Source organism: Sus scrofa, chromosome 7 (assembly GCF_000003025.6).
Source record: "Sus scrofa isolate TJ Tabasco breed Duroc chromosome 7, Sscrofa11.1, whole genome shotgun sequence".
Lineage (NCBI taxonomy): Eukaryota > Metazoa > Chordata > Mammalia > Artiodactyla > Suidae > Sus > Sus scrofa.
Window position 1 is genome coordinate 8086061 of NC_010449.5, and position 25812 is coordinate 8111872.

The 25812-nt window shown below is 40.1% G+C and overlaps 2 protein-coding genes across 5 annotated transcripts in view; one reads left to right on the forward strand and one right to left on the reverse strand.

Moving 5' to 3' along the window:
* The window catches only part of NEDD9 (neural precursor cell expressed, developmentally down-regulated 9), a 286512-nt gene extending 279019 nt beyond the window's left edge, over positions 1–7493 (reverse strand). Inside the window, exon 1 of the mRNA XM_021100184.1 lies at positions 7317–7493. The gene's annotated coding sequence lies outside the window, so the exon portion shown is untranslated. The remainder of the gene's footprint in view (positions 1–7316) is intronic.
* TMEM170B (transmembrane protein 170B) overlaps positions 7760–25812 on the forward strand; it is a 38574-nt gene continuing 20521 nt past the window's right edge. For 3 of the 4 annotated variants that reach the window (XR_002346303.1, XR_002346304.1, XM_021100188.1), the window contains exon 1: positions 7760–8477. Coding sequence is in view for 2 of the 4 variants with exons in the window: in XM_021100188.1 (XP_020955847.1) it covers positions 8158–8477 (320 nt within the window). In the remaining 2 variants the exon portion in view is untranslated. The remainder of the gene's footprint in view (positions 8478–25812) is intronic. The other variant, XM_003482132.4, reaches the window with a different exon arrangement.

The window sequence follows — 25812 nt, forward strand, 5'->3', positions numbered from 1 at the left end:
GAACCTGCGTTCTCATGGATACTAGCGAGGTTCGTTAACCACTGAGCCAAAATTTGAAATTTTGTAGCATTTCAAATTCTCATCATCCTCTCCAATCTATCTGCGACTTGTTAATTTTCGAAGTCTCCCCTGCCCTTTAAGTGCAGGAGCTACAGTCCATAGAAGACTCTGAGTGAAGGGGGTTTACTCCATTTAACCTTCACCCGGACCCCGACGTTAATTTTATACTTGCACAAACTTTCATTCAGGTGTAAAGCAAAAGGAAAAACCAAAGACTTCAAGGACTATAGTGGTTTCCACAGGCATTCTTAACGTCAATGATGAAATAATATTATGTAACTAACAGAAGTTGTGAGGGAAAGAGAGAAGGGGAGGAAGTGTAAATACACCGAGCTGGGGTTGAAAAGATAGTCAGAGTGACTAAAATTCAGGACGAGTCCACAGAAAGGCTAATAATGGCAGCTGCCCGAGGAGCATTCAGCAGTCAGGGAACCTTGGCAGCGGGGAGGGCTTTTCACTGAGCACAGGTCATAGGATGGGAGTTTCCAGCATTAAACAAAACCAGCAGGAAAAGAGATGCAGTGCCTGACCACCAGGCGAATCCTTCACAAGTCCTTTTGGCTTGTTCTTTAGAAAGTTGGCGTTCCCATAAGTTTCAAAAATATATTAATATTTAAGTGAAGCAATTACAAAAGCTAGCACTTACTGAGCATTTATAGCTCCAATGCCATTTTCTACAGTTATCCTCACATTAGCACAAGGAAGCATTCTAATGAATATGAAATGCATACGAAATGCATGTGTTTCCCATTTTACAGATGAGGAAACTGAAGATTAGAGAGGTTAAGTAATTTGCCTAATGTTAAATGTTTGCATCTGGAAAAGCAGTAAAACTGGGATTAGACCCAGGTAGTTTAGCAATAGAGGTATAAAGAATTAAAAAAAAAAAAAAACGTATAATCTACTATAAGCTAATGGGGAAGAATCTGATGGCAAAAAGGAGATGTATACATAATTTTTATGATCACATACAGTGGGTCTACAAACACTCTAAACAAGATGAAGTGTGTAACAATGTTGGTGAGAGATTATCCTGAAAAATAAACACAGAACCAACTCTTAAATTGTAAGGAACACATAAACAAAGCAAAAGAAATACAAACCACGTCAATTACTTTTTTTAAAAGAAGCAACAAAAATAAAAGGAATACTATAACGTTGATACAACTACTACCATATACCTATTATATCAACAAGGCTAAATTCTTCTATTAAAATAGGAATCTCATATTGGATCACAAAGTTAAACTCAGCAAGAGAACCCCTAAGACGAAGTGATTCAGAAGGGTTGAAAAGCAAGGCCCAAGATACACTTGGCAAATGCAAGCCAAAAGAAAGTTAATATTTCTTCTAGAGTTATGACCTTTATCTTAGACAAGATTAAATTTAAAAAGTACTTGATAATACACACTAAGATATTTTTAATTAAAAAGTAAAATCATAATGAAATCTAACATACTTGAATATCTAGTATCAAAACATACAGAATCAAAGCTCCTTTAAACCCCAAACAAACCAAAAAAAAAAAAAAAAAAAAGGAGAAATAGGCACAAATACATTGTTTGTAGGAGATTGACCTCCCTTAACTTGTGTTAGACTGCATTACATGTTCAAATCATTTGTTGCTTCCACCCACCTCCCCTTTGCTATCCTTCCCTATTTTGACCATGCAGCGTGCTCTGGCCAAAGGAATGTGAGCATATGTGACATGGGCTATATCTGAGCATAAACTTTAAATGCACCTGCATCATTTGGCCCTGCTGCTCTTGTACCTACCAGGACCTGGATCAAGGGGACGTGGCTGAGGCAGGGTCATGAAGCACACAGGGTTAGATTCTGTTTTTATTGAAAACTTTTGATTATTTTTTCATTGTGAATCTTTGTGTTAATTTTGATTTTTAAAAATATTGCATTAGAATATGATTTATCCTGATCAGAGTTTTTTGGAGTCTCTTAAATTTTGCATTCAAGGCAAGTGCTGCAGTGGTGGCCCTGGTTCCTTCCCTGTACCATGAAAAATAAGCATGAACCCAGAAAATGGCTGCCTCTTCAGCCCTGCATCTAAAGTGAGAAGACCTATGGAGCTGGGCTGAACCCAACTAGGCAGATCCCAGGGGAACCGTGACCAAACTGCAGATCTCATGCAACACCAGCAAGAAATAAGATTTGTTGTTTAAACCAATGAGCTTTTAAGTTTCTTTGTTATGAGGCATGGGTTCATGAGGCCAAAAGTAGAGCCTATGGCAGACCTAGCGGACAAAAATAATATTATAGAAGACCTTCGGTAACATGTAAGTATGGCATATCTTATTCATATATACCACAGTATTCCCTGAAAGCAAAGAGTACACTTTCTTTTTTGGTGTGTGTGTTCATTTCCCCAAATTAACCACATACTAGGCCACAAAGAAAACATCAACAAGTCCCCCAAAAGTGGAAATGGCATAGATAACATCTTTGACTACACTGTAATTAAACCACTAATTGCTAACGAACGGAGAACCTCCTCCCCTTGAAAACTGAAAGTTAAAAAAGAATCTTTTAAACAACTTAAAGTCAAAATTAAAATGGCAGGATTTCTAGATGATAACAATAGAAAATGTTCCTAGAACTCTATATATCAAAAGCTATAGGATACATCTAAAGCAATGCTTAGTGCAAACTCAAGCTTAAATACTTATATTAAGAAATAAGAAAACATAAAAATAAATGAATTAAGCAGCTACTTAAAAGTTACAGACTATAATATAACAACCCAAAGAAAAGCAGAAGAAACTGATAATGAATAAAGGAAAAAGAGTGAATTAATATATAGAAACATGGAGAACCAATAAATATATCTGAGAGCTAGTTAATTGGGAAACAAGTAACACGACTAGCAAATATAATTAAAAATTAGAGAATGTGTAAATTCACAAAATAAGCAATGTGTTGGAGACGTTAAAAGATTTACAAGAGGCAGTAACATTGCAAATTATTTTAAAAAATTGTATCAGATAAAAATAGGTCAAATGAAAAATTACAAAAAGAAACCAAGAAGAGAAAAAAATACCTAAATGGACCAATTGCCATAAGGAAAAAACAAACAAACAAACAAAAAAAAACGCTACATAGAAAAAAACTGACAAAGAACTGCTTCGTAAAGCATGGACAGCAGTTTTACAGTTGAATTTCATATTCAAACACTTAAGGAAAAGAAAAATCCAAATAAGGAAAGCATCTAAATATTTTATATTAAGCCAACACAGTATTAATTAGCAAAAAAATTAAAAATAAACCCCACAAAACTAAATTAAACCTGACTCTAAAAAGTACAGATCAATATTGTCTCAAAATACTGATGATACAAGTCTAACAAAAGGCAAAGATGTGGAATTAAAGAGCATATTAAAAGAATGAGGGATCATGACCAAGTGGCATTAACTCTAGGAACTCAAAGAAAATGTATTAGGAAATATGTTAATTTAATTCCCATATACACAGAACCAAAGGAAGAATCACATGGTCATATCCACAGAGGCTAAAAACCTATGTATTCAACAACTTTTCAATATCAAATTTCTTAATAAGGCATGAACATTTCTCAATATCCCCTACACTGTAACACAATATCAATGAAAATAAACCAGTAATATTTTTAGAATTAGGAAGCTGATTTTAAAGCTCCTCTTGAGCAATACAAATTCAAAATTAATCAGAAAAAACTGAAAATGAATGAAAAAGGGAGACCTATCTTAGCAGAAATGGAAGCATACTGGACAGTTAAAGAAAATAAAAATAGTATAGTGCTGACACATGAACACATAGATGGAACAGAAATAAATCCAAGTATATATAGAAATTTTGTAGATAATGTAGCTGGTATTTTAGGTCAGTGGGAAAATGTTTGGGGACAGCTCAGTTGCCATTTGGAAGAACGAAACTGGATCTCTACTAAACTCTTTACATTAAAAAAAAATTCCAAGTGGACCAAAACAGTAAACAAAAACACCCATTAAATGTTTGGAAACTACATGAGTCTTAAAAAAAACTAAATCTGAGAGAAGGCAAGACATCTTAAAGCATGATAGATGATTTAGGTACCAAAAAAGAAAAGGCTAACAATATAAATAGAAATTTCTACATGACCAAAAAGTTTTGTTAAAGCTAGAAGGTTACTGACAAACTAGAAAAGATTTATACAATACATATCACAAACGGTTTATTTGTTAAGTATTTTAAAGCTCCTACACCTAAATTTTTAAAAGATAAATTACCCAAAAGAAAAATGGCCAAAAGTTCTTATAAAAGGTAATCCATGTGGCTACATACATTGGAAAAAAAATGTGCAACCTCACTTAAAATCAGAAAATCGCAACTAAAAACACAGTAAAATACCATTTTTACCATTTTGTTCTTAGCATACAATGTTTTATGATGTTTAGCGCAACAATTAAATACGTTCAGAACTGAATTTAGTGTGGATTGTGTATCATGAATCTGCAGGCAGCATTTAATCAACACACTATTGTATGCGTTTTATATTTGGCTTTTCAGCCATAATATAACCCGATTGGATGCAGGGTGATTTTTAGACACTGGTATCTGGGAGCAAAACTGAGTTTCCTATGTTGCCAAATGCAGGGTGGGTGTGTGTGTGTGTGTGTGTGTGTGTGTGATTTTTAACAGTCTTTTTCTTTATACTGACTTTCAGGCTTCAAAGTGTAAATTCTTGAGTTCAAATGTCATGTTTTCTTTCTTTTGAAGATAGGATAATAAACAAGGACCTACATGGGGGTGGGAGCAGTAGGTAGCAGAAACTGGAAGGTAGGTGGTTTGTAGGCAGGGGTGGAGGGAGGGCACAGAATAAGGTGGAAAATGTACCTGTCTGTCCTTTCGTGTCAGACCCTCCACGACTCTGGATGGAGGTCACATCCCACTGCCAATACGGAGCAGCTCTCTGCCCTTTTCTGGGCAGGCCTAGATCCCTCAGCAGCCCCATAATGGGGGCCTGACACCCTAGGGGTGCCATATCTTACTGGGGAGACGAAATAAGACACATGTTGTTTCTCTGCTTTATCGTGATGGGTATCATGAGCTTTACCAGGGCGAGCACAAGTTAAATGTAAGGTGTCAGTCTAAAGGGTAGAGACCTTATGAATCTCCAAATCCTATAGATAAGGTCTAGCATAGAACATTATCACCGATAACAGATGCCAAATAAATAAACTGAACTGAACTGAAAAGCAGGGGAAAAACTGTCTGCTTATCAAGTGCATTATAGTTTTGGGGCTTCCTTGCTGTGTCTTACTTTCTCATTTCTTAAAATCAACACTTAAGTTCCATTAAAAAAAACTTTATGTGAAACAATAAAAATGCTGACCTTTCTCTGACGTTGATTCAATGATTCATTCAGCAAATATTTGTTGAACACCACGTGCTAGGCACTGTCCCAGGTTCTGAATATATTAAAAGTATGCGACCCTGTTTCAAATAATAGTGAGCAATAATAAGAGCCCCAATGACTCCACGTCAACTAAAAGCTCCTGATGTGCACGCTGAATGAGCTGCTGTTCCGAGGTTTATCCTTCACTGAAGGTAGTCACATTCTCCAATATCACTAGCCATGTAATACCAAATCTCTTATTGGCAATGTTTAGGTAACCTGCATCTGCCCATCCAGAACCTTTCTTAAAAGTATGGGGTTGACTGTGACTTAAGAAGATGATGTGGTTGCTAGAAAGAATTAATAAGACTAGGAATTCAGAAACTGGGCTCTGAAGTGGTGTCACCTCTGTCACATCACTAAATTCCCCAGAATCTGTTTCCCCCCCCATCTGTAAAATACTATGAAGTAGAAAAACAGTAAAGCCTCTTCTAAGTCCGATATTTTACAATCTTAAATTAAGATCTGATTAGTTCTAAATCCTCAGAAGAACATAAACACCACCACATTTCGAGTTTTGGCTCCGTTCCTATGAATGATGCAAAATTTCCCTTTTTCTCTTGTGCTGTGACATCAAACAGACAATACATGTGCCAATGAAAAAAACATCTCTTGCCATCTGGTTCTGTAAGAAACGAAATCACCAGCCACCGCAGCCGCTGACCTTCCACACGCCCTGCAAGAAGTTCTGGGTGGAGATAAGGAATGAGGCACTCTGTCCTTTGGGAATAAACTGGCAGAACAGGCCCTCGGATAGTTAGATATTTTTAGGAGATTTTATGACCCTCCCCCCCAGCCTCTTGCATCTTCCATCTAGAAAAGCACTAAAATAATTAACAAAGACAGCTGCTCCTCCTGACCAGCAGCAATCTTGTGACCAAGCAGTAACCCTCTGCCCAAACATGCGCCTGAGCCCATGCAGCCCCTCCAGCAAAATCACAGAGATGCTGGCCTCCCCCCTCACCTCTTGGGAGCAGTTCCTCAGAGCCATCCCAGAGGCTGCCTCCCGGGCTCTAGTCCTCCTTTTTGCCCCTAATAAAACTTAACTCAGGACACTTCCACTGCACGTTTTTTTTTTTTCAGTCGACACATACATACATATGTAAATACACACATGTATAAATGCGTATATATAATTCTTTTTAAAGTCGTCGCCAAGAACACCGTTTTACAAGTGATTCAACCCTTCTACGTTTTGCCAAATGTAGCTGATGATTTCGCTACAGCAGGAACTTCAGCACCCTTTGTAGACTTTCTTTTCAGATGGTAAAGGGATTGAAAAAGGACGGGGGTGAGGGGCGGGGGCTGACCAGTGCATATTTTGTTATTACCAGGACTTGCAGTCTTATTTTTTTAAGATAAAAGGTTCCAAATGTCAAGGAGTTGCAGTATTTTGGACAGCTCGTCGGGCTAACGGTGGACATGAAGAAAGGGAGCAAAAACCATGGGACGAGACCTAGTTTACGTTGGAGGGAGGAAAAGAAATAACGGAGACTTTTACATTTTGATAAAAAGAGACAGACCCGGGATGGCACTGGGGTGTAGGACACCTGCCCAGCCGTGTGTCTACAGGTAATTTCAGATGCTGGAACCACTCGAGGCCCAAGTTCCTGGTGTGGGAAGGACTGGACGAAGGATGGACCTGGTCTGTTTCTGTTAATGGCTTTCACAAGTAGTGACCTATCCTACCCAGGGCTCCTGACTCAAAAAAAAAAAAAAAAAAAAAAAAAAAAACCCAAAACAAAACCCGAAAAAACCTCAACAGCTCGCAAACTGATAAGCCTAAAACGTTGGGTTTAAATTTCACTTTCGAAAAAAGTTGTACTCAAACCTCTTTATCCAAAGGATTTCGTTCGGAGCCAAAGATGCGAACTGTCACAGAAACCAGCTGACGGACTTTGCTAACTCGTTGCGTCAGGGCTGCCGCTCAGCCTGGAGTTTCAGCAGCGCGCAGCACGGGCGCACCCAGCGCTCCCAGCGCTCCCAGGGCGCGCGCCCGGGGCTGGGGGCGGGGCAGGAGGGAGGGCGTGGAGGTGGTTCCCTTGGAGCACCCAATCAGCAGCGAGGCCCGGCGGTGGCGCTAGTGACGTAGGCCGAGCTTCCCTCCGCCCCACTGCGGGCCGACGCTCGGCACCAGCAGCCACGCGAGCTCGCGCGCGCCAGGACGGGGAGGAGGAGGGGGAGGAGGAGGGCTCTGAAGCCGGCCGGCTGTCGGAGGGCGACGGGTCGCGGGAGGGGAAGGGGGAGAGTGAGCATGCGCAGCGGCCCCGGGGAGGGAGGGGGAAGTGGGGGCCCGTGCGCGCGCGCACGAGCGGCCCGCTGGCGGCCGCGGGTGGAGGGGGCGGTTCCTCGAGTGTCGGCGGTCGGAGGGTGGGCAGGCTGGCGGCAGGTGCCCCCGCGGCCGCCGCCGCCGCCGCCGCAGTCTTCTCGGAGTCCCGGATCTTCTCTTGCTCTGGTGGTGATGAGCGGGGCTCCATCGGGGGCTGCACCTGCCGACTGCCCATCACCCCGGGCCTCCCGGCGTGACCTCGGCCTCTTCACCAGACTGGCCCCCGCGGCGCCGTGCTGCCCCTGAGAGGGAGCGACAGCGGCCTCCACCGCCCCGAGTCCTCGCTCGGAGGCCGCGCCGGGAGAGCGCCCGGCCCCCTCCCCTCCCCCGTCCGCCGTCCTCAATGTCTCCCCGGCGGGGAGGGGGCTGCCTGGGAGACGCGCTGAGCGACCCCCCTCCGGAGGCCCATCGGCGGCAGCAGCAGCGCCCAGCCCGGAGCCCCGAAGCCTCCCCCGGCGGCGGCGGCCTGGAGGAGCCGCGCACACGCCGCCGCCCCCGTAGCCTCGCAGCCGCCGCCGCCGCCGCCCGGTGCCCGAGGAGAGGGCGGCGGGCGCCCTTCGGGGAAGATGAAGGCGGAGGGGGGCGACCACTCCATGATCAACCTGTCGGTGCAGCAGGTCCTGAGCCTCTGGGCCCACGGGACGGTGCTGAGGAACCTCACGGGTAATTGATGCGCCCGGGATGGGGACCGGGATGCGGTGCCGCCCCTCGCCTCTGTTCTCCCTCCGGTGGAGGGGAAGTGCTCCTCGCCGCCCCACCCCCGTGAGCTCGCTAGGCAGTTCGCGGTGCCGACCCCTGGCGAGGATGTTGTTAATTGGATCCGGCTGTTCCGGGGGCGCCAACCAGGGTCCCCCTTTCCCCCCCGGAGGCTCTAGAGTTCCCGGGGGAGAATCCACGACGGCCGCCTCCGCTCCCTGCATGGGGAGGGTCCGCGACCCCCATGCCTCCGTAGTACGCACAGAATTGAGTTAGTGCTGAGACTTGAGTACTGTTAGCCTTCAATTATCCCTCCACCCCAACGCACACACCCCACTTCTTGCTCTTTCGATCTTTTTCTGGTTTAGCTCTTTTTCTTTCTGGCAAATTTTAAATCGAATGTAGGACTTAAATTCCCTGCTCACAACGATCAGTTTCCGTCAACTGTTAAAATTTTTTTTTTGATGGTATCAATGACTCATTATAGTAGGTCACAGGCTGGACCCAGGTCTAGTGCATTCTGAGCACTTTTTGCTTTAACCATGTATCTCCCCCCTCTCCTCTTTCCTTTTGTCTGTCTCTCTCCCTCTGGCCTCTAAGCCGCTGCTTCTGTGACATTTGATAATTTTGTGTATTCCTCTTCATATGTCAAGGCTATCAGGAGGAAATTAGACTTAACTACATTATAATAATTAGCGTCATTTTCTAGTTGTAGAAGTGAGCAATAATACTCATACCTTTTAATCAAATTTGTAGGTCCGCTTTGTGAAGAAATTTCTGGTTTGATTCATGCAGAGATTCTTGTATTATGCTTAGATTATCCAGAGTTCTGAATTTAAAAAATACTCTCTAAATATTAGTGTCTACAAGAAAGTGATTTCAATTGAAATTTGATGACTTCTCAGTGCCTGCTTCTCAGTGAAAAACAAACAAAAAACCTAAAACCTTAAAAAGACGTATAGGACAGCAAATTTTGATAGAACTTTAGTATTTCAAAATGCATTATGTCAAACTGGTTAAGACTATGAAGTGTATTTTACAAGCATAATCTATCTTGATAGGATATGACATATTATAAATTCTGGTATTATATGAAATTCAGATATTCATAGAGGAAAACTGGGGAGATTATGTACCACCAAGTTGACTTTAAAGATGCTGGTTGCCTTGGATGTGGAAACTATGAAATTAACTTGGATTCTGCACTGATTTATGGTATCCTCACTTTTAATCCGTGGTTATTTAACTTGGAGCAAACCTGACCTTACAGGAGGGTTGCAAGTCAGGAACATATTTTTAGTTCTTAAAACCTATATTGACATAAAGACCATTTCATCATTCAGCTGAGTTCTGAGATAGACTCCTTTATCTTACTTATGGCTTTCCTTGTATTCATCCACTGTTAATATTTTAAATGTTGTATCAGTTGTGTTTATTGGAGTAAAATGAAAAATAAGGATTTAAGATTATGCACTTGGATCATTTAGTGACTGTCTTGGCTCATCAGTGGGTCTTTAGAGAAAGTTGGCTTTGTGAAACGTGGGGTAAATGTAAATGTAGCTTACCTCCTAGTCAGACTGAACAGTATTTAAAACACTTGCTTTAAGATTGTAAATCATTGGAGTGGCTTCTAGTTCCCATAGATCAACCATTAGGTTAACAATAGTAGTTTCAACCTAGGGTTAGTTCTCATTATCTCCCAGTATAATCTTAAAAATCATCGGTTGCTCATTGGACTTTGCCATTTTATCAAGGATATGCTGAACGTCCAACACTAGGACTGAGGTGGGACAGAGGAGCATGGGAACCTCTTCTAGGAAATAAGTAGTGTCTGAGTATGTAGAATTCTGTAAAAGATAGAGAAAAATAGATTAGAAGTAATGCTTCACCAGACGGTGAGTGTACCACAAGGTAGGAACCACATCCCTTCTAAAAAGCGGAGTCTCTTAAGTGGTGACATTCCCATGTGGGTCACTATGGCCTCTCTGTGCTGCTGAGCGTCAGGATCCCATGTGTAGCTTAATCATTAATTAAGAGATGCTGCCCATGGTGCCATTTATAACTTAGCCTGTTAAAAAGCAAACACACAATTTCTAAAACAAATCAAGTCCTACGTATTGAACGTCCGGTGTGTCATGGTGTTTCTAATCTTCAGAATAACTCTTCAGAGTAGATTTATAAAAAAGTTCCGAGAGGAAAGTCGACCCACATCACAGAGCCTGAAGTGGCTAAGCAAGCCTAGCAACCCCGGTCTCCCTCTGCCTGCAGAATACTTTCTCCCTTAACAAGCTGCTTTAGCTATTGCTTTATCCTTTTCAAACTGAATGAATTACTTGCTTCACCCTGCTACTTCTGCTCATTGTAATGCTTTTGTTATATTTTCAATTACATTATAATTTTTATTTATTTTTTTTAATTTTCCCATTATAATTTTTATTGGTCTCTTATAGACTGTAAGCTTTTTGAAGGTGGGATCATTGTAATCACAACTGTAGCATATTGTACCTGACACATGGTATATATGCTCAGTGCATGTTTATTTAATTGAACTTTTAAAACAGTACCTAAAAATTACATGATTAAAACATTCTAGTTGCCTTATTTTTCAGCTACATCTTTTGGAGTGAATAGTCTGTTAATTAATGGAATGAGGTGTTTAAGCAGCTTTTATAAACAATTGTCATACCTTTTTTTTTTTTTTTTTTTTTTTTTTTTGTCTTTTTTGCCTTTTCTAGGGCCGCTCCTGAGGCATATGGAGGTTCCCAGGATGGGGGTCTAATTGGAGCTGTAGCCGCCGGCCTACGCCAGAGCCACAGCAACGCAGGATCCGAGCCGCGTCTGTAACCTACACCACAACTCACAGCATCGCCAGATCCCTAACCCACTGAGCAAGGCCAGGGATCAAACCCGCAACCTCATGGTTCCTAATCGGATTCATTAACCACTGCGCCATGACGGGAACTCCGACAAATGTCATACCTTTAAAACACACAACTGCTTTTTTTGTGCTGGTTACTGTTCTTTCATGTATTTTATTTAATCTTTTTAACCCCCTTGAGAAGGGTTAGTGTTTATCCTTATTATACAGATTCGGACATTGAAGCAAAGAGTAACTTGCTTAGATCTGGAAGCTAATAAGTGTAAAACTATGACTTTTTTCCAAATTTTGATAACACATTTTAAATCAGAAGGCATTTTTGTCATCATCATAAACTTGGAAATGAAACCAGTTATAGAAAGAAGCATAGTGAAGAACCAGAATCATTTAGATTTAAGAAGTGACTGAGAGATTTGCAGAAATCTGATTAACAGAAATTCTGGTTAATTAAAAAGCAAATAGAAGGGGAATGTACTCTCATCTCTTATTTTTTTTTTCCTTTATACAAACTAACGGAATGATTTATTCTTCTGTCTATATCTTATCCCAGAGGTGAAGCAGAATTTTTGTACTGACCTTTTTATCTTAGAGACCAGTCTTTAGAAAGTAGTCTTGTGTACTTATTACTTTGATAGAAATAGATTTTTTAAAAGTAATAATGAAACTATTAGCTTAGCATCTTAGTTTGCCTCATTTTAGCAAGATTGAAATATACATACACCTGAGATCAAACAGCCATTTAATGACAGAGGCAGGACTAGAACTGGTGTTCACTGACGGTCAGGTCTGTGCCTTTTGCATTTATTCCACATCGTTTCTTAACTCAGGTCTGACAGATGATAGATCTTAAGGCACTTAAGAATAACCTCATACTCTTTGCCCCAAATGAGCCCAAGAATGTGTGAATGGGACTAGTTTTTGTCCAGAAATAAAAGAGACTGGAAAATGTAAGGTATTATTGAATAGTGATAATATTGATGATGCTTTCTAAAGTTTTAAGTTGCCATTGCCTATGTAGAAGTTAATGATTCATATTTATTCTATATCTAATTCTAGAAGTCCTACCAAAGTCAATCTATTTTTTTTCCTTCCAGGAAGACAGTAGTATGGGGGTTCCATGCAGAGATTAACGCCTGGAGACCCCATCTTTGTCGGTTAATAACCGTTGCCAATAAGCAAGCTCGCTTCTGTATCTGTCACTGTCCAAAGTGTGTGATTCTCAAGATTCATAAATTGTCTTAACTGTGTATAGGTTGTATGCTGCTTCTGCCCACTCACCTAGAGCGATAAGTGGCTTCCCTCCTTCTCAAGTAGTTTTTCTTTCTCTAAATGTGTCCTAAATCCCTCCTTCCCACCACAACCTAAAAGTAGAGTCAGTATGGATATACTCTCATTTTTATGGCTAAGCTGACTTTAAAAAGATTATCTACAGTGAAATGTATTCTTTTGCTTTTTTATTTTCTTCAACTACTTTGACTCCTAATTTTGTGTTCTGACCCAAATTTGGTTGCTAGGAGTTTAGAGAAGAATTTTTTACTTAGAAGGAGGCAGGATCCCTAAACCTCTGGATAAACACAAGAGCTGGTGTTGGAGCAGGAATAATTGGTCCCTGGGAAAAAAGGCCAAAGCTGGCTTCAAGTGCATCTCTTTTCTCAGTGTCAGCAGCACATGTGGGGGTAGGCGCTCCCCTCTCTCTGTTGATATAAACATCGGGAAGCTGGGAATTCAAACTAGAATGTAGGTCAAACGTGTGTGTATAAAATATGTATGTTCTCATTTATTTTTTACTATATACATACATATTATTGCCACATTAGTGTTAATAGTGATTATCAGCCCCAGGAAAAAAAAAAAAGAGGAAAACTTGGTACCTACTCTGCATCCTTGCAGTTGTCCTCACTTCATGCTAGTCCCTTCCTTTGGTGGTGCTCCCAAACTGCTCTCAGTGTTGCCATGTTCCAGGACCCATTAGTCTAGTGTCCTGCGAGATGAAGTTCCTCTTCCTAAATGTTCTTTTATAGGAGGTGAACCTACGTAGATAAAAGTATTCCAGATGTCCACTTACAGATATTTATGTTTTGTAAATGTAGCCTTAAAGACAGTGTGCTGCTTTTCCATATTTGTGCCAGAAATCTATGAAACATCCCCTCTGTTTTTGTGGTACTGAGCCAAATACTGGTATGATTTGAACGTTATAGGATTTTGCCATTTGGAAGACTTATCTGTATATCTTATCAAGAATGTAGCCTCTGTAATTCTTCAAAAATTAGAACTGTCGTTCTCAGGTTGACTTTGTTAATTCTCATTATCTTTGAATCATGCGTCCATATCCTCTGACAGTACCAGGTCCAAGGTCAGATGCTTAAACCTAAAGCAGTTTTCAGATAAGTCTTGGGACTGTGTCAGCTATGATTCTGACTCTTAAGTAACTACCAGAATATAAATGTCTTTACCTTTGCTTTGTTCAGTGATTGGAAGGAAGGACCGGAAAAATAAGATAATTCATGAAGAGGAGTTAGAATAACTAGAAATATTTTTCCTGTAGAAAGAAAGCCTAAACAGAAAAGGAAGGATGAGGCAGAGATGAGGAGAAATTGGAACCAGGAAGGAAATTGGAATTAAGAATGATGAATGGTGAGAGGAGAGCCTGCAGAGTATAGCATATTGAACTCACCTTGGATCCAGATGAATAATTCTAATAATACCTATATTTATTGAACACTTACTATATGTCAGACACTGTGCAAAGCATTTTGCATGCATCTCACTTCTTATAATTGAAATGGCCATATAATTTGTTGTTTTATTAAATGTATGTAGAGGAATTATACTAAAAAGCATCAAGGGTTAATCTTGTTGGGTATTTTTTGCCAGTCTCTCTAGTAAACACTGATAAACAAAAATGAAAATATCGGTTACTGTCCAGGGAGTTCCTGGTCTAGAGATGCTAACCAACCTTCAGGCTAAGCAGTACGTAGGTAGCTATTTGAGTTCAGGGAGAACCAGGTAATGGGAGTTTGAAGACAGCAGAAGAGGTGGAGAGTAGAGAAAGAACCTGTTGATGGGATGGTGGCTAGAGAGGAGAGGTGATCTGCTTTTAGGATGGTTCAGAAACGCTGCTAGGACTTGGTTAATTTAAAAGTATAGGAGTTCCTGTCGTGGCGCAGCAGAAACGAATCTGACTAGGAACCATAAGGTTGCAGGTTCAATCCCTGGTCTCGATCAGTGGGTTAAGGATCTGATGTTGCCCTGAGCTGTGGTGAAGGTCTCAGATGTAGTTCAGATCTGGCCTTGCTGTGGCTGTGGTGTAGGCCAGCAGCCACAGCTCCAATTGGACCCCTAGCCTGGAAACCTACATATGCCGTGGGTGGGGCCCTAAAAAGCAAAGAAAAAAAAAAGTGTAGCATTGCTCTTAAAAATCTGTGTGCGGGAGTTCCCGTCGTGGCGCAGTGGTTAACGAATCCGACTAGGAACCATGAGGTTGCGGGTTCGATCCCTGGCCTTGCTCAGTGGGTTAACGATCTGGCGTTGCCGTGAGCTGTGGTGTAGGTTGCAGATGCGGCTCGGATCCCGCATTGCTGTGGCTCTGGCGTAGGCCGGTGGCTACAGCTCCGATTGGACCCCTAGCCTGGGAACCTCCATATGCCACAGGAGCGGCCCAAGAAGTAGCAACAACAACAACAACAACAACAAAAAAAGACAAAAGACAAAAAAATTTAAAAAAAATAAAAAAAAAATCTGTGTGCAGCTAATATGTTTTCATTAAAAAATGCTCCCCATATCTGATCTTCTACCATGAATTACTTTAACCCAACATGGTTCCCAAATCTTGCTACAGAATCACCTAGGGCTGGTTAAAGGCACAATGCCCAGCCCCAGGCCATAGCTGTGGATTAGGATCCTTGAGAACAAGGCTTAGGAAGGTACATTTCTCACTAGCTCTTAAGGTGATTTTATTATTGAGAGCTCAAAGATTGGGAACACTGGATTTTTTTTTTTTAAATGATCTTTTTTTTGTGATTGATTTGTAACTGTGTTGTGATATATGTTAATATGGAGTGTTCAGTATGTAATGACTCATTTATTTCCAAGAGGATACTATAACCTAGTTTTTTAAAGTGGCTGTCTTTTAACATTAGAAGGTCACATTAGAATTTATCTTTTAGGGGAGTTCCCGTCGTGGCGCAGTGGTTAACGAATCCGACTAGGAACCATGAGGTTGCGGGTTCGGTCCCTGCCCTTGCTCAGTGGGTTAACGATCCGGCGTTGCCGTGAGCTGTGGTGTAGGTTGCAGACGCGGCTCGGATCCCGCGTTGCTGTGCCTCTGACATAGGCTGGTGGCTACAGCTCCGATTAGACCCCTAGCCTGGGAACCTCCATATGCCACAGAAGCGGCCCAAGAGATAGCAACAACAACAAAAGACAAAAAAGACAAAAAAAAAAAAAGAATTTATCTTTTAAAAATGTTTTCTTTATTTATATGAGCTATTAGCTATAAAGAAAAAAATCCTATTAAATGGTAGGATTTAAACAGTTTAATTATATTTAGTCTAAAGTATATGGGAGAACTAACCATTAACAATATTTATATAAATACTTATATAATGCGCAGATATTGGAACTTCCCCTCACTGGGATAAATTGCTAGATTTCTGTATGTAAATGAAGAGTCCAAAGAAGCAGTAGGATCCTTGAGTTTATGAGTCAAGAAACTGAGGTTTATCCTTGAATGGTATTAATTAGCTCTTAGGCTTAGAAAGGCCACATATTTACCAGGCCTTGGTTTCCTCATCTACAAGACAATCCAATGCCAACAATTTTCATATTGATGTAAAGGAAAGCTGATCTGAAATTTTTAATAAGGAAGTTTAGAGATTTTAGTATGTGTTAGGAAAAACATTTACCCATTTGCGTATAGATTTTTTTTTTTTAATCTTTAAGAGGTTTTCTTTTCAAAATAGGGCTTCAGACCTTTAACATACTAATTCGCAGGATCAGGTTTAGTTCCTAGAAAATCTTTGTTCTCTGAAGACCATTTAATAATCTTGGAGTTAGACTTTCTTAAAACTTGGTTTAGGAAGCTGTGGATTTAATACATGAAGATCCCTTCCAGTTCTGAAAGTATCTATGTTTTTGTTTGTCCTTTAACCCCAGTGGGACATAACTGCTTCCTCATGGTTCCTGTCATCACATCCAGGGTGTGGCTGCCCTCACCGTACTTGTGCGTGACTTGTTTTCCTGGTCGTGATTTTATTTTCTGATTGGGTATTCATTTGGTCTCTTATTTAGATTTAATTTTAGGAATTTGTCATATTGGGAGTTTCATTATAAGTTATGCTTATGGGTGCAATGAGTTCATTTTTCAAGATTCAGTGTAAATATCCCTTGAAAATACTGTATCATGAGATTGTAAAACATTTTATCAGTCACTGTTTAAACAGTCACTGTTTCAAAAAAATATGTTGATGCTGACATTTTTTGGTAGGATGTGTATAATTTAAGATGCTTAAGGGCATACAACTAATGACAAAACTATTGTATATTGCTCTGTTAGAATTTCATAATAGATTCAGATTTTGACATTTAATCCTTATACATTTATAACTGAGTAACTAATCACTTACGAGGAAGAACAAATTGAATGGCATCTTTTAGAAAAATAGTACTGTGGCTTAAATATAGAGCAATTTTTGAACTATTTTAAATAGACTTAACCTGATTTTTTTAAACAGCAAATGATATTCTGATTGTTTTAAATTAAAAACTTGTTTTTCTAAGAATCTTTTTTTTCTATTCAATGATGAGTACTGTAATTTACTGTTTGAAATTATATAATTAGCTGGTAAAGGGTAATTTAGTTTAAGTGGGTAATAATCAGTATTGCCATAAGCTTTGAGAGAGGCAGTATATTAAAACAGCTCTTGAAGGTGTCACAGTTAAATTTAGAAAATAATGTTTTTGCTCTCTTTTAAGAAGTGGAAGCAAACAGCCTTTAAATATCTACGGTAGCTTTAACTCCTCCTCTTATTAAATAAGGCTTCAAGTGACCAAATACAGCAACTTACTTTTAAATTTGGTTAAAATATTTAGAGTTATTAAACATAAGAAAAGGAGTTCCCATTCTGTTGCAGTGGATTAAAGATTCAGCATTGTCTCTGCAGTGGCTTGGGTCACTGCCGAGGCCCAGGTTCCATCCCTGGCCTGGCCCAGTGGATTAGGGATTCTGCATTGCTGCAGCTGTGGTATAGGTCACAGCTGTGGCTTATCTTTCATCCTTGGCCCAGGAACTTCATATGCTGTGGGTGCAGCCAAAAGAAAAAAAAAAGTGTGTTATGTTAAGCTTCATTTTAGCTTTCTTTGTGGAGAGTTAAGTTTCCATCTAGTATTACACTCCTGTCTGGAGAGCTGCCTTTAGTATGTCCTGTAACACAGATCACTGGCAGTGAATTCCTCATTTTTTTCTTTCTGGATAAAATCTTCATTTCACCTGAATGTAGGTTCTGGGCTTTGCAGTTTTTTTTTTTTTTTCTTTCAGTCTTTTAAAGTGTTATTCCTATTGCCTTCTGGTTTGTTTCTGATGAGAAGTTTGCTGTACTTTTTTCTTTGTCCCTCTGTACCTAATATGTCTTTTTTCCTCTTTTTTTCCCTTTCCCCTTATTTCTTCCTCAATATTTCTCCTTTGTTTTTTAATCATTTCACTTTGGTGTATATGGGTATATGTATATGGCATATGTATATAGGTATATATGGCATATGTATACAGGTGTATATATATGGTTTATTTTTGTTTTGTTGTTTTTTTAGTTCTTTGGTGGGGTCTTTTTCTTGCTTAGGATTCTCTAGGAGTCTTTAATTTGTGGTTTGATATCTTTCATAGTTTTAGAAATTTTCAGCCACTGTCTCCAAATAGTCGAGTTTGAGTTTTCTTCTCCACTCTCCTCTTTGTGGGACTCCAGTTACATGTACGTTAAACCATTTGGAATTGTTCCATACCTCTTGGATGGTAACTCTTTTCCCTCCTACTCCTTTTTTCCCCTACTGTTTTTTATCTTATATTTCAATTTGAATAATTTCTGTTGGTCCTCCTTTAAGTTCACTGATTCTTTGCTTAACTATGTCAGGTCTACTGATGAGCCCATTAAAGGAAGTCTTCATTTCTGATGTCAGAAATTTCAGGGGTTTCTTATTTTTGTTTTTTGTTATTTTTTAAGCATTTCCTTTTGACTTTTTCTTGGACTTTCCATCTCTCTGCTGAAATGCACCATCTGTTCATTTGAGTTGTCCACCTTTTTCATGAGAGTTTTTAACATGTGTTCATTGTAGTTATTTTAAAGTCCCTGTCTGGTTTTTCTAAAATCTGGGTCATCTCTGAGTCTGATCGCTTTATTTTTTGACAGTGAATTGTTTTTCCTGATTTTGAAAGCATCTCATTTTATTTATTTTTTTATTGAATTCAGCACCTTGTTGTATGTTTAACAGAAAGGACTGAGTCACATAATATTTATGCCTGGAATGGGCTTCTTCTGCTAGACCAGTAGGGTGAAGGCTGATTTAATATACTCAGGAGTGAGCTGAGTTTGAGTTTTCTTGTTTTGTTACCTCCAGTGCACCACAGGCTTCAAATTCTCTAGGATGTGCTGCTGTTGCCTTGTACTTAGGGTGGGCACTGGGGGCTGCAGGGTTGTTCTCAGTGTTAGTGCTATGTTGTCAGCTTTTAGGCACCTCTGCAGGCCTGTGACAGGAAAGAGGTGTCTTTCCACACACCTGCCTTCCCGAAGCCACACACTTCCATGGCTTATTCCTTGGTTTTGGCTCACAGTAGGGGAGGGCAGTTTCTCCATCGTCCTGGTCTAGTTTTAGTCTTAGGCAAGCTCTGGGTAGTGGGGTATCTGAACCACACTCTCCCCATATCTGTGATGGGCCTTGGGGACGAGTATCCTTCCCTCCAGTAACCAGCCTTGCCTAGAATAGGATCCTGGGGCTTATGTGGTTTCTGACCCTCCCCAGGGGTAGAGGATTTTTCTTTCTACTTTTCCCCAACCTAGAGCTCCAGGGGACAGGATTTGCTGCCTTCCTGCAATGGTTAAGGCCTGTATTGAATAGGAGAAGGGTTGCAGGAAGCAGGCAGGGTTGTCTGTGTTTCCCTTAGCAGCCACAGGTGACCTTCGCAGGCTGACATACATCAGCGGGTGGCTCTGTCCAGTCTCCTGCTCGGGACCCCGTCTTTCTAGGGAGTGTCCAGTAGAGGCTTGTGGAAAAGACCTTGCTAGTGAGTACACTCGCCTTGTGTCCCTTGCTCCAGGCTGACAGGTTCCCTGCCCACACTTGAGCTTTACAGTCCGTTACAGTTCTAGCTAATTTCTTCTCACCCACTTCTGTGGTCCCCGTTTCTTGACCCTATGCTTTGCCACAGGGGACACCATGTGGATGTTGGCTTTCTCCTAGGAGAGTCTTGTCCCTCTTTGGAATTCAGGTTACTCTGTTATCTTGCAATGTCACCTGACTGATGGACTAGAGAAAAGTTATGATTTTTTCATTTATCTTTTTCTCATTGTTCGGGTGAGGGTGACATTCTTTATAATTTTCTATATCCTCAATTTAATTCAAGTTTATATGTAATAACAATTGTTATAGTAATCACAGACTCGAAATCTGACAATTCACCATTTAAAGAAATTGGAGACACTACAAACTTGGGATTAACTGCTTTTTAACAGGGTCCATAATATCAATGTATAGGTAATCTTCACATTTTTCTACTTGACATTTTCTTGCTTTTAGCTTCTTTTCTCTCTGCCTCTCAGCAGCGTTTGAGGAGTACTGCAGATGTGCTGAACGTGTTTCCATGTTTCTAAACCTCACAGCATTGTCATCTTTTCAGGTGCCCGTGGCAGAAATCTGGGGGCCAGACATCACATCTCCCTCACCTCCATCATCCAGGCCATCAGCAAATCCTAAATATTTCAAATTCTTTTCAATCCTGAGGCCAGTGCCTAAGTCCAGGCCTCAGTTTCCCTTTGGACTCTTTAAATATTCTGATAATCTCTCATCTCCTTCCAGTCCCACTTTCCCATATCTACCAGGATAATTGATTTTTTTTTAAAGGTAAATGTGATTGAGTCACTTCCTTATTTAAAAACTTCCATTGACTCCTGATAGCCTTCAACCTTCAGGATAAAATCTGCATCTTTAGGGTCTCTGAGCAGCCTCCCCTCCCCGACAGAGGTGCTCTGGCTCCAGCACACCTCTGTCAACTGCAGCCTCTTCTCTATTTCTTGGCCTTAATAAAATCAGGGCTTTTGCAATTGCACATTCTCCACTGTACATAATTCCATGATTAGATCATTTTGTCTTAGAGCAGTTTATCATTCTTGTCTGTGTGGAAGAATCACCTGGGGCACTTTAAAAAGTTCAGAATTTCTGAGGGTGCTATTTCCTTTAGGCTCTTTCAGTAACTCCAACATAGAGCTGGGAACCATTAGCTTAAAGTGCCCCACTCCCCTTTCCTCACCCTCATTCCTTCTCCAGTATGTTTATCATTAGGTTAAATTCTATTTATTTTTAAAAATTTAGGTGGCAACGAATTCCCTTGAGATTGTTCTTGACATTCCTCCCTTTGCCCCACGGTGTCCACTGCATGCTGTGCCCTGAAGAACCTTCATATTAGAATATATGCCATTGACACATCATTGATAACCAAAGTGCCATACCATTGACACCAAAGTGTCAAGTCTTGATAATATGTGAAAGTTCCATGACTGTAATCTTCAGTGATGTGTGGGGCAACTGCCCGGCCCCCTGAACATTCGTCAAAATCATCAAGACCATGAGTCAGCAAGCATCTTCTGTAAAGGACCAGTATTCCACATACTCAGCATATAGTAACTGCGGGCAATATATTCAGCTTTGCAGGCCATGCAGCCTCTGTCACAATTATTCAGCTCTCCCATTGTGGTATGAATGTAGCAATCAGCAATATGAATGAGTGTGACTGTGTTCCAGTAAAACTTTATGGACACTGAAATTTGAATTCTGTGTACTTCTGGATTGTGAAATATTGTTCCTCTGTTGTTTTTTTTTTCCCACACCATTTCAAAATGTAAAAACCATTCTTAGCTTGTAGGCTATACAGAAAAAGGTGCTGGCAGATAGGACTCATGGACCATGCTTTGCCAATCCCTGATTTGGGAATTTTTTGCAAATTAGAAATTCATCATCTCCCTGAGAGTCTTATTAATAGGCTCCCTAAGTAGGACACATTCCCCAAATTGAGAAGTCCCTGGTATCAGAAACTAAGGGGAGTGATCGCCACACCTTAGATTTGCTGGAATGAGAAAAAAGCTTTAGATAACCAAATTTGAACAAAGATTACTTAAATATATAGTGAGGACCATTTCTATAAAGACAAATTATGAACAGCCCCCCAAAATTAGTCTTACTGGTATGTTATTTTCAGCGTGAGGCTAGAATATGTTGAGTACATGTAAGTATTCAGTATCTACTTGCTAAGTGATTTATTGGAAGCATTAGGTATGCTGTAGGTGATTAAAAATATATTTAGTGTTTGTCTAGTGAGGGAGGTTTTGTGTTTATGACCTTGGATGTTTTAGTCGGTACCTGTTATGTAACCTCAGCCTGGAGGATTAGCCTGGACGTCCATCTTTATCGCATGTCATGGTTATCTGGAGAGTTGCTGAAAATATGGTTGTTTAGGTCCCCCCTCTAAAGATTGTTTTAGTTGCTCTCTGGGTAATTCTTGTGAGCAGTCTGGATGAGAAGCATTGGCCTCATGGAACCTCTTTTCCTTTGATGAATTCTAGAATGAAAAACTATTTTTTTAAAGACAGTGTATCTGCAGTAATATGTGAAAAAAATAGGCTGGTTGCTAAAAAATAATCAGTAAAGAATATATAAAATAAAATGGCCCATCTCCTATCTTATCTTTAAAAGCTAGCCATTGTTTCTTGTTTATGTTTCTCTGTTCCTATAATTTTTAAAACAAATAGGATCATATAATATGTACTATTCTTTGACTTGTTTTTACTTAGTTAATATATTCTAGATATCTGGAAAAATTAATTTTCCACAAGTAATTTTGTCCAAGAATTGAAAACAAATACACAGAAGATAATTTTTAGTGACTCAGCAACCACGGCTGATGAAAGGTACAGCTTGGGAGCAGGGCTATTTTTTCTAGTATTGTTTGGAGGCTGGAACAGATCACAACTCCCCTGCATCTTATCCCACTAAAAGTAAACAAATGCACTGCAACAGTTGAGACAAAATGAGTTTAAGACGGAGATTATGGACAACCTTGAATGGGGAAAAATAATGAGATGGGTTATGAGATATGCCCAGGAAGATGGGAGAATCTCCTTTCAGGAATCACGGTGGTTGGATGGCTTGTTTCAAAGTTTCTGTTTTGTACAATGTTTTTAAATTTTCCTTTTGAGTTTTGCTTAGTACCAGCAAAGTCTTCCTCCTCTTATTGTTGCTCAGTTGCTAGAAGCTTTGATTAGATGGGATATGGGCGGAAAGAGAGAACTGAGCCTCTGGGTGTTCACGTTAGCCATTCAGCCTGCACAGGTTAAGAAAAGTGTGATTTCTTCTTCTGTTCTTAGCACCTGTTCTTCCTCTGAGGCTCTGCTTTAGGGTCCTGCAGTTTTCCAGGTGTACCACATTTGGCAGTGGTGAGTCCGACCTTAGATAAATTTGTTTATCCAGAGTAGATCCAGCTCTTCAGCGGCCCTATTCACTGCCAGGGTTGTGTTGATCTGTCAGGTAATTTAAGATAACAACATTAAACCTAAATTAATTGTAGATATTCTCAGCAACATTCATTTTTCCCCATAATAAATAGTGTGATTAAAAAAATAATAGGAGTTCCCGTCGTGGCGCAGTGGTTAACGAATCCAACTAGGAACCATGAGGTTGTGGGTTTGGTCCCTGCCCTTGCTCAGTGGGTTAACGATCCGGCGTTGCCGTGAGCGGTGGTGTAGGTTGCAGACGTGGCTCGGATCCCTCGTTGCTGTGGCTCTGGTGTAGGCCGGTGGCTACAGCTCCGATTCAACCCCTAGCCTGGGAACCTCCATATGCCCCGGGAGCGGCCCAAGAAATAGCAACAACAACAACAAAAGACAAAAGACAAAAATAAATAAATAAATAAATAAAAATAATAAATTTGGGTGTGGGTGTTTTGTTTGTGCTCAGTCTGGTTGAGGGTTAACGCTGGACTGGTTATTAGAGGACTTTTTGAGATTCTGTTTCAGTTGTATCATTCTTTGATATCTTGGGGATTTATAAAACATTAGACTTAAAATTTACTTATCCTAATTATTAGGGAGATTTATTGTTGAGGTCAATAGCTACATAATCAATAAGCAAACAACATTACTGATAATGTCAAATAATCTCTCCTTCATAGTATTACATATAGTCAAGAAAATTTTTACTCTACCTGTATTACAAGGACCACAGAGAAAAGTGCTATGGGGGTAGCTCTGCTGAGAAGTAGGCTTGGGGATCAAGGCAAGTGACTGACTCCTATTGTCAAGAGTAGGTGCCTGTTACAGAGCCTTTTCTCATCTCAAGCTCCCTTGATGAAAATCCCCCCCCACTATTATTCCCTTATATTCTCACTTTGTTATATTCACTCTGGAAAATTATATCTTTTAAAATATAAATATCTTCTGGGCAAGTTAAACCTTTTTGTCTTTGATACATTTATTATAAATTGAAGCCATTTTTTTGGGAGTGACAGCAAGAAAGCACTATTTCTCTGAAAGCTGGAAGAGAAAAACCTCTAAAAGGCAAACTTTGTCTGTTTTTCCTTAGTCACCAGCCTCTCTCTCTTATGCCATTGAGCAGCAGGTGGGCACTTTAACACATGTGGGAAAATATATCAGATGTCTCTTCCTTGAAATCATTTCAAATTATAACTCCATTCAATTTAAGTGTCAGTTTTTAAGAATTTCACAGGGTGAAACTGATTTTTTAAAATAAATTTTCTGTATATCCTCCCTTTCAAAAAATTAAACCTTTAGTTTTGAGGTAATTGTAGATTCACATGCATAATACGTGAGAAATAACAACACGTGAAAAGTAACCAAGAACCCACATGCCCTCAACCCCGTTTCCCCAGTAGGGGCAGCATGGAAAACCACTGTAGAGTATCAAAACCAGCATATCGACATTGATACAAACCACCAACCTTTTTTAGATTTCAGTGGTTTTACTTGTATACCTGTATTCGTGTGTGTGTATTTACCTCTATACACTTTTATCACTTGGAAAGGTATCCACTAGCAGTCAAAATACAGAAGTTCCATCGCCACAAACATCCCTATTGTTTGAACCCATTTTGAAGTAAGAAGCCCCCCATTTCCCTGTCCCCCCAAGCCCTGGCAACCACCATTCTGTTTTATGTTTCTGTTCATTTGACTGCGGTGGCTACCTTATGTAAGTGGAATTTGTTTGTATTTGCCTTTTTGTGACTGGCTTTTATTTTACTTAGCATAATATCCTCAAGATTCATACATGTTGTAGCACGTGACAGATTTTTCTTCCAGTGAATAATATTCCATTGTACATAGAAATCATATTGCTTATTCATTCATCACTTGAGCAGACACCTGAGTTGCTTCCACATTTGGGTGTAGAGATTAAAGCTGCTGTGAACATGGTTATGCAAATATCTCTTCATGATCTTGCTTGGAATTCTTTGGGAATTACTGGATCACGTGGTATTTTTTTTTAATTTTTGAAGAATCGCCACACTGTTTCCCACAGCTGCTGCACTGTTTTACATTCCCATCAACAGTATAAAGCTACACTCAGTGATGTTCGATAAATACATTTTAATTCATCCATTTTTGTTTTCTTTATTCATAACTGGTTTATTACCTTTCTTTTCCATTAGCTAGAGAGTGAATATTGGAACAAATAGCAGATGAGATACTTTGCATGATAAAATGTTTGCATACCAAGGGTGATCTTCAGAGTTACCTATAAACGTTTTGGAGCCAGTTCTTTCAGCTATAAGTTATAGAAACATTACCTGGGCTAATTAAAAAGGATTTTATTACAAGGAAATTTTGCTCCATTGAGTCTAAGGGCATTACTGTGGCAGGGCTTTTTGTTATCACTGGAATAAAGGACCTGGTTGTCTCTTGTTGATGGATTTTTTTTTTTTTTTTTGGCCACACCCACTGCATATGGAAGTTCCTGGGCCTGGGATGGATGTGGCTCAGGAGCTACAGCAGTGACAATGCTAAATCCTTAACCACTAGGCCACCACGGAACTCCAGTGGGTCTATTTTTCTTTAAGTCTGTATCATCATGGCTTAGATCACATGATGATGAAATGGCTGTTCACAAATTCTGAGCCTTTCAGCATCAGCCACCCAGAGACTGAGGTGCTCAGTT